The sequence below is a fragment of the Dermacentor albipictus genome, chromosome 1 (assembly GCF_038994185.2).
Source record: "Dermacentor albipictus isolate Rhodes 1998 colony chromosome 1, USDA_Dalb.pri_finalv2, whole genome shotgun sequence".
In the NCBI taxonomy this organism is placed as follows: domain Eukaryota; kingdom Metazoa; phylum Arthropoda; class Arachnida; order Ixodida; family Ixodidae; genus Dermacentor; species Dermacentor albipictus.
Genome location: NC_091821.1, coordinates 322,498,565 through 322,512,462, shown reverse-complemented (window position 1 = coordinate 322,512,462; position 13,898 = coordinate 322,498,565). Strand labels below are relative to the sequence as shown.

Genomic DNA, 13,898 nt, shown 5'->3' with positions numbered 1-13,898 from the left:
TGGGTGGGGGGTAGTTGTCTGGTGAGAGTCGAAAACACCGTCCAGGCGTCCAGCTGTCACCCGGGAAAGAAAACAGCTCAGCCCAGAAAGCCCGGCGCACATCCTGCATCTCCGCGTTGCTTGGGTTGTGAACCCAAAGCAGGGATCCCAAAAACTGCACGATACTGGAGAGACCGTCGCGCGACCCCTGTGGCACTGCGTGTGATGCTCTGTATATCACGAGTGCGCTCTTTATTTTTTTCGTGCGCGCACGTCGTCTTATCCGCGCGTTGACAGCGCTGTTTCCGGACGAGGCTCCTCGGCTCCTCTCTCACCGAGGCTGGCGAAGGAAGGAAACTACAGGAAAATGAAACGATGCACGCCTATGTGACGCACAGGAGACGGGTGGGTGAGGGGAGCGCGACACCAACACCGGAGGTTGTGCCGGCGTTTATTTTATTTTCGTACACTTCACAACCCGACGTTGTATTTCTTAGCAGCTCGACTCCGCCGCTAATGCGTATAGTCTGGGGGCCGCATGAGGCGCAAGGTCAGCCTGATTATGTGAACCAAATTCCTAGATTGCCGGAGTGCTTTACCATTAATCGCTTTAACTCGAAAGCGTCGCGACGTATTTGCTTTTCGCTAAAGCAGGGTAGGCATGTTATATTTACAACGTCAGAAATTTATCATGGGCTCATATAGCGCTGATATTTTAACCTTTTTCTGCGCACTACAGCATCAAAATATTTACGGGTCGTGACATCCTGCCTTCTACCAGGTTTCGCCAGAGCGCTACGTAACGGTGCTTTTGGTGCAATTACTATGCACACAAAAGGAGGAAGCAAGGAGCCGTTGCAGTTTTTGAATAAACAGTTTCATTGTTTTGCTAACGCTTCCTCTTACTAGCTGTCAGGAGCCGTGAGAAACAGCAGAAGTTAGAAGCCGAGTTGCGCAGTGCACGGGCATACCGAAGCTGAGCCACAGCGGTCGGGCAGACGATGTAGCAGACGAAACGGCACTCGCGAACCCAGTGGCTTCCGCGCTATCGTCGTCGGATATGACGTATGTCTAGAAACAAGCGCATGCGCAGGTCGATGCGTGCGTGCCATTGACTCAGGCGTTGACAACTGAAGGTTTGGGGCCGACCCTTGTTTTTTTACAAGGAATGTGTGTCGAATATTGGTGCGCGGCTTTTGGATATTACGGGTGATTGGAACGTCGCCCACGAAACGATCAATGTCCTATGCTTCGCACCACCCGAAGAATGGATATTCGCTACGCGAAAGAAGACCCACTAGCCTCGATTCAAGATCCGACTGGTAAGTGCTGTTTTTCACGCACGTTCGCGTTATCTTAGTTATTTGTCGGTACCCCGAAGTCCATCCCTAAAGCCAGGATTCAGCTTTGTACTACAGGCCATAACGACTTCTTGAAGCGATAGCAGCGCTGTCCGTTTCTTCCGTACGGACAGTCTGATGGCAAAGTTGCCTTCCGCGGTCGCTACTAACAAACACGCACATACACGTCCAATTCGGCAGTGCGGCGTGGACAGACCCGAAATTTCCTCGTCCATGTGCCACTAAAAGACAGCGGAAGACGGTCGCTCTATACCGGCTTAGGCGTTGCTCCCGATGAGCTCTGATAACCGACAGGCAAGTATTGGCTCGTCGTTCTTGGAGCCGACGGGAGCTTGTTGACTGTGTGGCCCGAACAAGTTCGCAGCTCGGCGACGGCAGCCGGCAGGCGCGGCAGCAGCTGAGTGGCGTGTCTTGTGACCAGAAGATGTCATTTTATTGTACGCATCTGTTGCCAAAATCGAGTCAGTCGATTACAGTCGTTCAGATTAATTCGCGGCTGCTAATAAAAGCTGTGCGGCCTTTCCTTGGCGCTGCCTTCTCAAGGCGTGAAGCACTGGCATCCGCTGTCGGAGACCATACAGTTCCGCCGAGCGCCGCTAACGCCTCGTGCTTCCCTGGTGCTTCCTTCGAGATGCCTAATCGTATTGTAAGCAACTTATTAAATTGCATTCTGAGGTCTTCACCGGTTTTGATGAAACGTAGAATGAAATTCCTGGACGCCGTTTTAGATGGGCAGGGCGATAGTTTAGCCTTGCCCGCCCAGCGCCTGAACAGCAGAGAGCCGGCCAAGAGCATCGCACGTTCGCGATGGCGGTCTGTACGAGTCCTTCAGTCGCACAAGCTGTCAATTTGCCTCCTTTTAGCGTATGCTCACGCGTGTCATCGCGATCGTTTATGTTCCCGTAGAGCATTTAACTCTTACATTTGTCTTTCTTCTCAAGTTCACGGACTCTCGACAGGACGTCAAAAAGGCGCCCTCGAATGGATTTTTTGTCGTGTTCTCCCTTGGCCACTTGTGGCCCGGTCTGGTTTGGCGCCAGGAGTTTCACGTCCCGTGTCCGATGAGACGGAACAGCGCGTAACGCGCGTCTGTATAATTTCAAGCAGTGCGTGAGCCGTTAAACAAAAGGGGGCCACTCGTAAAATGTCACCCTACATTTGTACCGCAATGTCTCCCGGAGGACCCATCGATCCGACTCTGGGTATTTTTGAGGCCGTATTCGTCAGCCCCTGATGCATCGTAAAGCTTACTATTTCCGCGCCAGCCCCGCGTGATGTCACTTTAGAGAATCGGCGATCGTTAAAATATCTGGCTTGTACTACATGCTGTTTTGAAAAATAGAAAAGCTCGCGTTCTGAGTTGAGCGGAGCTAACTAATTGGTTCGCGAACGTTGCTAAATGAGGCTGCTCGGAAATCGAGCCAACAACACCTTCCCGTTTCGACGCTGCGTGCTCTTGTTTGTTTGGTTCGCTATCAATACGCCTCTGCAGGTTTACACGCTCGGACTTTGCACTGTTTGCCGACGTGCATGTTTATTATTACCATGCTCTCGGGGCACGTGAAACCAACGTCGACTGCTGCGAAGCGTCTGGTGGTAGCGGCTACTTTGTAAAAGGCCTGACCCCCAAGCAGAAGCTGGCTTGTCCCCCTCCCCTATTTTTGCCCCCCCCCCCCCCACTTTATTTGGCCCGCAGACGCCAGAAGCAGGGGTTAGCCGGATTGAACGTAATCGTAGGGAGCGCTGCAGGGGAACGGGAAGTGGCGAGGAGGAGGCGATTTGGTCAGCGCAAAGTTTTTGGCGTTTATCCAAGGGCGCCTGCAAAATGCCCCGCCTGTGTGGTAGTGATGCCTGTCCGAGGAATGTAGCCAGATAACTTGGCGCGCTCACACGCATTCGAGCGCGGATTAATTAGCCGTAAAGAGCGCGTCACGCTTCTTCGAAAACGTGCGAGAGATGACAGGCGTGCGTGGCGGTTGAGGCACTGATTCATCGGTATTTAAGTATGGTGTTCTCTTGTCAGCTGCACATGTCAAAAGTTTAGTAATTCGCTGTTTGTGCCGGATTGGAGTTCAGCTCGAGTCTTCAAAAAAAAAAAAAGAAAGACAGAGGGGAGGGAGGGTTAGGAACACAATGAGCTGTAGCAGAACACAATCTGACAATGAAAACACATAGCTCCCCTGAAACGACTGTATTAAAAATAAGCAAGAACATGCTTACACTGGCAACTTGTCTCTCATACTTCAGGTTCATTCACATAACAAAAAGAAAAAAAGCCCACAATTTTATTGTGCGTTGTTATGCCTATTACCCTGGGACAGTGAAATTATAATGTAACTATTCCATTTATAAGTATGACCATTATGGCAGTAAATAATGACAGTCCCCAATAATTCCAGTCACATGGGGCATGCTCACTCACAGTGAAGTCCAAGGGACATCGAACGCGATTGAATCCCTTCAGTAGCTTGTGCAAAGTAGCCAATCATACGAGAAATTTGATACCAGTCTTGTTCTGTTGCGATCTTAAGTGTTCACATCACACCGGTATTTAGACACCTCTAATAAAATGTGTAATATACAAATTTGCCACTTATGTATGAACTTGACCACACTCTGTGGCTAACTTTATCCTCACCCACCCACGCATATCTAGTTAATTTAGCTTTTGTTTGGTGTCATGGTATGCTTGTATTTTTTTTTCAGAGCTTTAGTGCTTCATGGTGCGAGTTACACGCTGAGCTGAGGTTTGCTTCAGGGCAACCATTTTGTGTGTAACTTTGTGCTATTTTGCAAGTGTCACCATGATAATGGGCAGGCAAATGTGGCAGGGATTGTTAGTTGGGATAAAAAGCAGGAAAAACCACACCAGTTTCTACAATTAATTACAGAAGCTTTCACCTTGAGCATGGCATGTTGAGTGTTGATGACGCATTTTTTTTTTTTTGGAAAGAAAGGATGTAAACGACAGTTCCCATCTGTTTTTCTCTTAAGGCCGCTGTAAGCATGTACATACGAAATTTTGAATTTATTTTTATGCCTGAAAGAAGATGAGGGCATATGCCATTGTTAAACTCCTTAGCTTCTGCATTTCTAGCCTGGTCTTTGCCATTTGTGAGGATACATTAGAAATTGGTTTGCTAAAGTTATCTGCACAGAAGCAGATGTCACAGAAGGACAAAAAAAAAGGAAAACACTGACTCTGGTAGTTCGTAGTTTTCTCTATATTCATGTATCAATGCTCATTTCTTATGAATTGGATAAACTGAAACTGATGAGTGCGAAACATGTTTCAATGTGTAACTTCTCAGTTATTCTGTTCATTGTGCCATGACTGACGCACTGCAGATAACTATCATTTCAGGCAGTCTTGTCGCTCTGACAGATGAGTATACGTTCGGCCTCTTTAGATGCATTGATTAATGACTCGTATAATTTCGGTGGTGACAGATATTTTGGCAGCACCGCATCAGCTTTGTTCATGCTTCTGCAGACGCCAAGCCGCAGTTTGTTCAGTCTGGTCTGCTATATTGCCAGTAGGCGAGGCCAGCAAAGTGGGAGGGGTGCTGCTTTTTGTGTTCATTTAATTTTTGCTGCAGCACTTCAGTGGGAGGGAGGCTTTGATGATGCCTGCCGTGGAGGCTTGCCAGCATCTTTTTTTTACCCAGGTTAACAATTCCTGTGTTGGTCAAATGCCTGGCTCTTCAATGTCTGTTTGATTGAATATGTTGTTGAAAGTGCTGCTTTTATTGTCCATTTGTGCCCTGTCCCACTGGAGCATATGTCAAAGCATGGTTGTGCTGTGTGATTTGAACTGCTTGGATCTTTCACATACTTTTTATTCCTCTTTCTCTGTTCTCATAGTGTTACCATCTAGCCATATTCAAATGCAGCAGGTGTTCAAATGTTTCTTCACAGCTGAGTATTTATTTTTTACTGCTTCTGAATGTCTCTCTAGGGAAATTGATTATGGGCCACTGTTAAATAATGAAACATATTATTCACCCCATTATAGGCCTTTGCGCCATCCCTTAATAAATACATTTTGTCATCATCATTCACAAGAGCAAACTTGCAAAGCGGGCCGGTGGATGCGATTAGTTTTTGTTACTTTCCTGACATGTTCGTAATTCCACAGTTGCCTTTTCTTAAACTGTTTGAAGCACTGTGCAGCTGTACGCGAAAAAGAAGGAAGAGGAGAGAGAGAAAAAAAGGGAGTTTGCTTAGAGTTGTTAGTTTCATTACTTGAATTTCGTGGAGGAGGAGGAGTGCCAATTTTTGCAAACAAATATAGCTTCTCAGGTTTGCCTTTTGAAGTGCTTGGACATAATATCTTCATTTGCACATATTTCTATATTTATACAAGGTACAATAGATGACCTTCTTAAAATCTGAAGTTGTGAAATGAAGCTTTTCTTTTTTTGGTCAAGATGCATGCTTATGCATACATTGATGGCTGACTATAAAAGCATGTATTGACATATAAAGCAGTCCTGGTGCTTAAATAGGTTGGACAAACTGCAAAATGGACTTATATGGCTCTACACCAGAAAACTCAACAAATACATTACTTGGATTTTCAATATTAGTGCAAGTACTGCAGTTTGCTGGAATTATTTTAACATCCAAAAGTTATTTTCTTGTTGTGTTTATGCTCTAGCTGCTGCAATTCATTCTTGCAGCATACTACTGTTGCATGACTGACTACCATGTTCTATAGCATGAGAAATGAAGACTTCGACGAAAACTCGTATGGTTAAGATTGCTCATAGTCAAAGGTGAAACGGGTACCAATCAAAAACATAAAAAGAAAGGAAAGAAAACAATTGTGAACAAGGCCCCCGTGTGGGGAACTGAAACGTCTTTTCTTTGTTTTTATGTTTTTGTTCAGCATCTGTTCTACGTTTGACTATAGCAAGAGAACTGATTTGTAACAATTCAATTTCATTTCGCTGATAAAATGATTTGTCTGATAATAAAGTTAATATGAGAACAGTTGGTTATGACTTAGCTCAGTTATGACTGACTTTGTTTTATTGCTCACTACAAGGTGGCTTTGTCCTGTTGTGTGTAGGCAAGCGAATACTAGGCAAATGTTTTAGTGAGTTTGCTCACATGCAAGGTTCATTGTAGTCAGCTGATAGGGTTGAATGCACTAAAGTAGTGCATGGCGATGTAAGAGGTGCCATAGTGGAACATTCTAGATTAGTTTTCATCACCTGGGCCTGCTTTTGTAACATTCCACTTCAGTTATCATTATTCTTATCATGCAATGCCACATTTCGCAAATGGCCATGCATGTGAGTGTGATATGCATTTTATGCACACTTTTCCACTGCTTCTTTCAGAATGAAACTGAAGAATGCACACAGTCCCATTTTGTTAGGTGTAGTGTAGTGCGCCCCCTCCCCCCCTGTATTGTGTAGGACATGTTTTTTTTTTGCTACCAATTAAGACACACAAAAGGAAGAAACACAGATTACAGCTGTATTGTATGCTGCTCCGAGTGGCTGATCTCATCAGTACTGGGGTTGTGGCACTGTGCGAGCCAGTGACAAAGAGAAAAATAAGTGAGAAATTAAGGGGGTATATGAAAAAAATACAGTGCCAGCAGCTCTGTGGTACACACTGAACCCTTACCCCTATAGTGAGTCTGAATTCTATGCCCACTCAAGTATGGCCAATGTGGCCAGTCCTACCCACAGCCATGTGCTCAGCAGCAGGACACCATAGCCTCAAGGCCGCAATTTTGTAGCGATGCCTTTTGGCGCTTTTCGCGTTTGTGAGTGGTCAGGAGACACTCTGCCCCAGGCAGAGCATTGAACGCCACACTCGCAAATGGGAAAAGTGCTGGAAGGCATTAGCTTTGGAAAAACGCATCACTACAAAATCGTGGCTAAGGCCACGGATAGGTTTATGAGACTTCTAAGCTGGCTTTATTTCGGGTGCTAGAACCCCGACCTGATTATGAAGCATGCTGTAGTAGGGGGTCTCCGGACTAATTTTGTCCACCTGGGGCTGTTTAATGTAAACCTAAATCTAATTACATGAGGGTTTTTGCAATTTGTCCACATCCAGATGTGGCCATAGCAGCCGGGATTGAACCCGCAAACTTGAGCTCAGCAACGCAATGCCATAGCCACTAAGCTACTATGGTGAGTTACATTGAACAACGTGATTAGTGCAGACGATGGGACAAGTGAGACAAGTATCACCTGTGCTGTTCACTATGTTGAGCGATAGGTTTGTTGTCGCAGGAATGTTGTAAAAATGTCGTAGGAGATGAAGCGGCCTATTTTTGACCATTCTTTAAGGAGTCTCTATGCACTTATTACCATGTACCATTGCTGACATTGGTTGTGCTTTCCTATTTCTTATCCTTAAAAGGAGTGTAGACAAATGTATACTTCTGTTTATTTGACTTTGAAAGGCTGAACCCAGATTCCTGAAGTCACGTTTCACATTTTCTCTGCTCAGATTATGGCTTGCTCCACAAAAAACACAAGTCGGAAAGAATGCTTGCTTGCACTTCCCACACTCCCTATGACGTAATAAAGTATGCCAATAGTGAGTAAGGTGTTACTGTTGTCATCATAACTACAGTAGCCGCTACATGAGTTACATGATGCCTTTGGCTCTCGTCAGCTTTGTTACATTGGCATCGCAAGATAATGTTGCACAAATGAATGTGGAATGGAAATGCATGCATGTGAAGTGCTTGACATATGGCTCTTTGCTTGGGTAAAGTCTTTCTTGACTGAGCATGAAAGTTCAGGCCTGCCATTTTGGACACTGTCATCTAGGCCTAGGGATGAATTGCTGCTTCTGCATGCCAAAGAAGATGCCAACACTGTAAGGAGCCCAGGCTGAGGAAGTTACAAATATGGCATAATTATGCTTTCTGTGAACATGTAATCAAATACAACTGCACTGAATTTCAGCAAGGTGAACTAATGTACGAAGGCCTCAACTTACCACAGGCATACGACTCATGCCTTGTAGCACTTCATGCTGACACCAGTGAAATCGCCAGTCATCTCCTTTTCTCATATTAAAGTATAGCTCCAGACCCTGGCAGAAGGGTGTGTTAGTGACCTTAATTTATGTATAGAAAGCAAGATTCTTGCTATGTTTTGAACACTGAAGTTAATTTTGCTGTTAAGTGTTTGAGATGGACACATTGAAGATTAAAGAATAAATTTTTAGATATGACACCAGCACATTAACTGAATGTTGAAAAGAATTATCAGTGTATCAAGGCAGGCTCATTGGGGTGCCATATGGGCAGTTGTACATGATTTCAATTCTTTTTTTTTTTCCAACAAACTCATTTTGGACCACGTGAGTTTTTCATCTAATATAAATGGAATTTTGCTATGTGTTTTCATTGTATTTTTATTTAAAGCTGGTGCAAATAACTTGCTCCCAAAATGTGTAAAAAGGTATTTTGTGGTAGGATAAATGACCAGGTGATGCTGCAAGGCAGGTGTATTCTTTTTCAAATCCCGCAATAGATTCAGAATTGATGATGAAAAGTATATTGATGTGTGCACATAATGCTTTCGATATGCAGACAATTACTTTATCTGCTGTCAACAGTTCCATACATGGCTGCCCTAAAAAAGTGGCCCAGTGTTTCAGTTATCTTATTGTCGGGCTCAAATTGGATGTTATCAGCCCTTGTCTGTTCACATAGGAAGTGAACAGTTGCTGCTCTAGATTACGCGGTCGTCCGATAAACTCCAGAACAATATGTAGAATCACCTGTGCTTTACATTATTGATTGCTCTGTCACCACAACATTTCTTATGGCGCCTGTGGAGTCTCACCTCTTGTGAATGCTGTGTACAATACTTTCGTTGCCTATACAGGCTTTCCATATTTCCTGATAAATCTTTGAAGCAGTTCCATTTCAACTTTGTAAAGCATGCAAATCACTGTGTTGCGGTACACAATTTTATAATTATTATAAGGACCTTATTTTAGCAGTAGACGTGTTTGCAATCGGAAGGGTTAATGCAGGTTAGCAGTTTTTATGTGCTGGCAGACTGTGCAAATGATTTGGCAGGATATGTGTTGAAGCAGTTAGCAAAGAAGTTGCTGTGTGGATAGTACGCTTTTGCATACCTGCATGGTTGCATTCGTGGGTCACCACTTCTTAGAAGAGTAATGTCCTTAAACTAGTTTTTCAATGTATAGTTCAAGGACCCCCTGTTCTCTGTAATGTTTCAAGTACCTCTCTGCAGATTTCCCAGTTGCATAAAACTACAATGTGTTTTGGAATACTCAAATCCCTTTAACATCATTCTGTTCCATCAGAGTTCTTTAAGGCTGTGGAAATTAGGGGCAGTGGCTTTCATGGAAGCTTTAGTGTTAGTCTTGTTTTTGGATGAGCAATAAGTGCGAGCACAGATCGTGCCTAAAAACACGAGATTTATTTATTTATGTGTGTATTTATTTATTTATTTATTTATTTACATATACTGCGTCCAAATGTAGGGCTATAGCAGGAGTGGGAATATTATACGTTACTATACATTAAACATTAAAAACACACATATACACAAAAAGATCAATGATAGAAAAGAAGTGCTTTACATGTTGGCGGAGTCCTTACCTGTGGCAGCTACAAAATCTTTTAGTGATAGTGAACATTCAATCGCTATCACTATGCTGATTGTTTGGGTTTCGTGAACGCATTATATAGTATAATACACAGGTGTAGGTTGAATTTTTTTATGCAGTTGATTGTGATTTATTCTTATAGAAAAATCTCCTCATTATGGAGAAGTACGGTATGTTAGACTTGGGCCCTTTTTCTATGGTTATGACAGCTGCATTATGGTGGAAGTGTAACGCAACAACACTTGCATACCATGCTTTAGGTTTATGTTAAAGAACCCCACATGTTGAAAATTAACCTGGAGACTTCCACTGCAGCGTCCTTCATAGCCCGTTGCGCAGCTTTAGGACATTTAACACCCCAAGTAATTTTTCTGCAGGTATGGCCATGCTGAATTGTTCATGTTAAAATTGTTTTCAGTGAACTGTGCTACAATTTTGAATAACTGACAATATAGTTTACCTTGGCAATTTTTTGGCATATATTTGTGAAATCACAGTTGGAGTTTGTGTGGGATATTTGAAAGAGGCATTGCCGCCCAACTTTCACTTTTTTTTTGTTTTGTTTTCTGGTACATCAAGCCTCTGCTCATAGTAACGTTATGCATATACTATATCATAAATGTGCTACTATAGCAATCTAGTAGTCGAACCTTGATATAACGAACACGGATATAACAAGTTATGAATATAACAAGGTATACCTGAAATGTTTCTCACCAAAATCAGTATACAACAAGCATGTGCTTATAACAAATATTGGGTATAGCAAAGACATTTTAATATCACATGCAATTTCGCTGTGATGAGGTTCAACTGTTCATGCCCCGCAGGGGCGTCTGCATTAGCAGGCATTTGGTGTGTTGTGGCACCACATGCCCGAGCACATGAGGGTTGGCCCTTCCCCCGTGTAGCCGTGCACGGCTTAGCCGTGTCTGTGGAAAGGGGGATCCTGGAGTTTGAGCTGATGCTAGGTGTTTGTACCTTTAAGCTCCCCCCAGTTGAGGCAACACGCCTCTTCCGCCTCTGCTTCACATAGACGGCACCTCCAGATTGACCCACCTGGAGAAAATCGGCAGTCACCTTTTCTGTCCTTCTCTTCAATTTTCGTCTTTCTCTCTCACTTTTAATCTTTCCTGTCCTCTCCTCACTTCTTACGGCAAGGATTAACCTGGTGTGGCTAGCCAGTCTTGGTTATGCTGTATTTGGTTATAGCAGCGACAAATGGCTGGTGTTGACAGGGCTTCCCTTGCAGGAACTTCTCTGTTGTCACGTCCCTCTGTTGGGCTCCACGATGGTTGGTTGGCATCACTGCCGAAAACCCCATCTATACTTATGGAGAATGCTTTTCCTAACCTCCCTCCTTGTCCTCAGAAACAAGGGCGCACCGAAATTGTCTTCCAGTTTTTCGTATGTGAAATCCAGAACTTCCCTCGATTCCACATTATTCACTGCGAAAAGTCGGACAGACCAGAGCGAACCATGTCACCGTTCCTTGTTTCAAAGTCTTTGACAGACGCTTGTAAGTCACATGCCAGGGTGTCTTATGCAGCCGTTGGTCTACCCTTCTAGGAATTCGGTGTACTGCACGCAGAAACAAGTATTTTTATGGCTAAGGCCTATGCACTACTGTTGACTGTGAAGCATAAAAGGAAATCAACAAAAAATAATTCTATTTACAGACTCCCTAAGCGCCGTAAAAGCCCTGAAGTCACTCAGTAAACACGAGAACCTGGTACTTACTGAGCTCTATTCCATTCTCTTTAGAGTACATATATCTACCAAGCATGCCATTATATGCTGGGTACCTGGCTATAGAGGCATCGAGGGTAATGTACTAGCAGACGAGATGGCCACATCACATTGCAAGCTGTTATTCCTACCGCTGCTGTCCCGGTCACAGATCTGAAGCCTTTCTTAAGAAAGAAACTGCGAAGCCACTGGCAATACTTGTGGGACATGGAAACAAAGAATAAGCTTCACTTGATTAAGCCACAGTTAGGTTTCTGGCCCCCCAAAACGAAAACATAATGAACTGATGTCTCATTCTGTCGACTCCGAATAGGACACACCTATGACACCCATAATTTTTTACTACTGGAAATGAGCCTCCAACCTGTAATAGATGTGGTGAGAGGCTGACCGTCCTCCACGTCCTGCTGGTGTGTCAGGAAGCCGAAGCTGAGAGAAAGAAACATTTTCCTCTTGTATACTGCCAGTACACCCCTCTTCATCCTGTAATATTTCTTGGTGCAGAACCGTTCTTTAATACCAAAGCATACCTAGAATTCTTGAATGATATCAACTTGCATGTTTTAGCCCCATAAATTTCTAGCACATCCTCTTTCTAGAGGATGCCGCTGTCATAGTAGTTTTGTATAGCACATGCCTCCAGGCCCTTGCATATCAAGGGCTCTGTTAAGGCAGGAGTGCTTCTTGCAAATGTTTATCTCTGACATATTTTATTATATCACCATTATTTCGCAATGTATCTTTCGTGTCCATTGCACAGTTCATTAACCATTGGCATAATTGTATCTCATATATGTATTACGCACTTTACAGCGACTGTTTTTTAGGGCCCTTTGCAGCCACTCAACATCTACCTCTCGTTATTCATAGCTCCACAGTGGACTTAACACCGGCCTGGCGCTCTTTGGCCATATTTGGCCCTTGCACCACAATACGCCACATTCATCATTCATCACTGTTCATGTTCTTCTTTAGAGTTCTTTCGTCATTCCTTGTCACAATCTTGAATATACTCATGGACAACTTTCCCTGTCAATGATAGGAAAGCTACAGAGGTAAAGCACACATAAGTAAGAACACCCCTGGAGATAGTGCCACATCCTTATTTGCTTTGGTTTAAGCTTAGAAAGAGAAAACATAAACACGTTACTTACAACAGCACAAAACGGCAAAACATACCACTGAATTCTAAATTTGTGTTATTTTTATTTTTCCATGTTTGGGCAAATGCGAAACCTTGCTTGTGGAAACTACGCTTCTTCAGTATCTGTTTCAAGAAACCGAAAGTACTGTCAGACGCTGCCAGACTGCTTGGTGCAGTAATACATGTGCAGATGCTCCGACCCTGTAACTTTCCCTTCATTTCCACAGAAAGTTGTCTGCGAGTGTAGTAGTATAGAGAACTTCATTGTTGGTTCCCTTTTGTGTGCTTCTGCAGTGCCTGGCGGTGCGTGATGGGGGGCTGCGCCCTGTAACCTGGGGCCTTAAGCAGCCATGTCTAAGAGCCGCTATGTGCTCCAAGTGCACGTGGGGGCGTTCAGCAACCTATATGAAGCACTTTCCATTGAGGCCAGCAAGCAGACAACAGCCGCTGACATTGTCGCCTGCATTGCTGAGAAGCTGGGCCTGTCACTGCCACGGGACCTTGAGCTGGCTGAAGTGGTCCACAATACCAATGGAGAGGTGAGGAAGATTCTTTGTTCTTAAGCTGCTTCTACTTAGGAGGTATGTGCATATTGAGAGAGTTTTGGTGGTTTGCTATGAATGGACAGCATGACACAGCAAAGCTTCAGGGAAAAGAACAACACACATTCGATCAATGCCTCTTTCTTTTTTTGTTTCATCTTCACCACCCTGTTAGTGCATGATCAGCATACACTAACTTGTCCCATTTCTCCTGCTAAAACATTTTGGTGAATTTGCTTTGTTTAACTAACTTCCTTCTGTGTTCACTAACAGTTGTCTTATGTACATTGCAAGCTATTCTTGCCTTTATCCTTGCGTAAGCTTAGATGTCAAGCACACATATTTGGACAAGCTAGCGTCACTTGACATTCAAGAAGGAAGCTCTTTGCAAATTTTTCAACATGCTTTCTTCACAAGCAATTCACAAACTTAAAAGCTTTTGTTACCAGGTGTAGCTGCAGCTCTTAAAAACCAAACCTTTTTCTACACTATGTGTGG

General features: G+C 43.9%; 1 protein-coding gene across 2 annotated transcripts in view; it reads left to right on the top strand.

Moving 5' to 3' along the window:
• Positions 1 to 1,055: 1,055 nt before the first annotated feature.
• LOC135919417 (unconventional myosin-IXb-like) overlaps positions 1,056 to 13,898 on the top strand; it is an 80,969-nt gene continuing 68,126 nt past the window's right edge. The window contains exons 1-2 of one of the 2 annotated variants that reach the window (XM_065453240.1): positions 1,056 to 1,301; positions 13,153 to 13,397. In XM_065453240.1, the coding sequence (XP_065309312.1) occupies positions 13,209 to 13,397 (189 nt within the window). In that variant the 5' untranslated portion in view covers positions 1,056 to 1,301; positions 13,153 to 13,208. The remainder of the gene's footprint in view (positions 1,302 to 13,152; positions 13,398 to 13,898) is intronic. The other variant, XM_065453239.1, reaches the window with a different exon arrangement.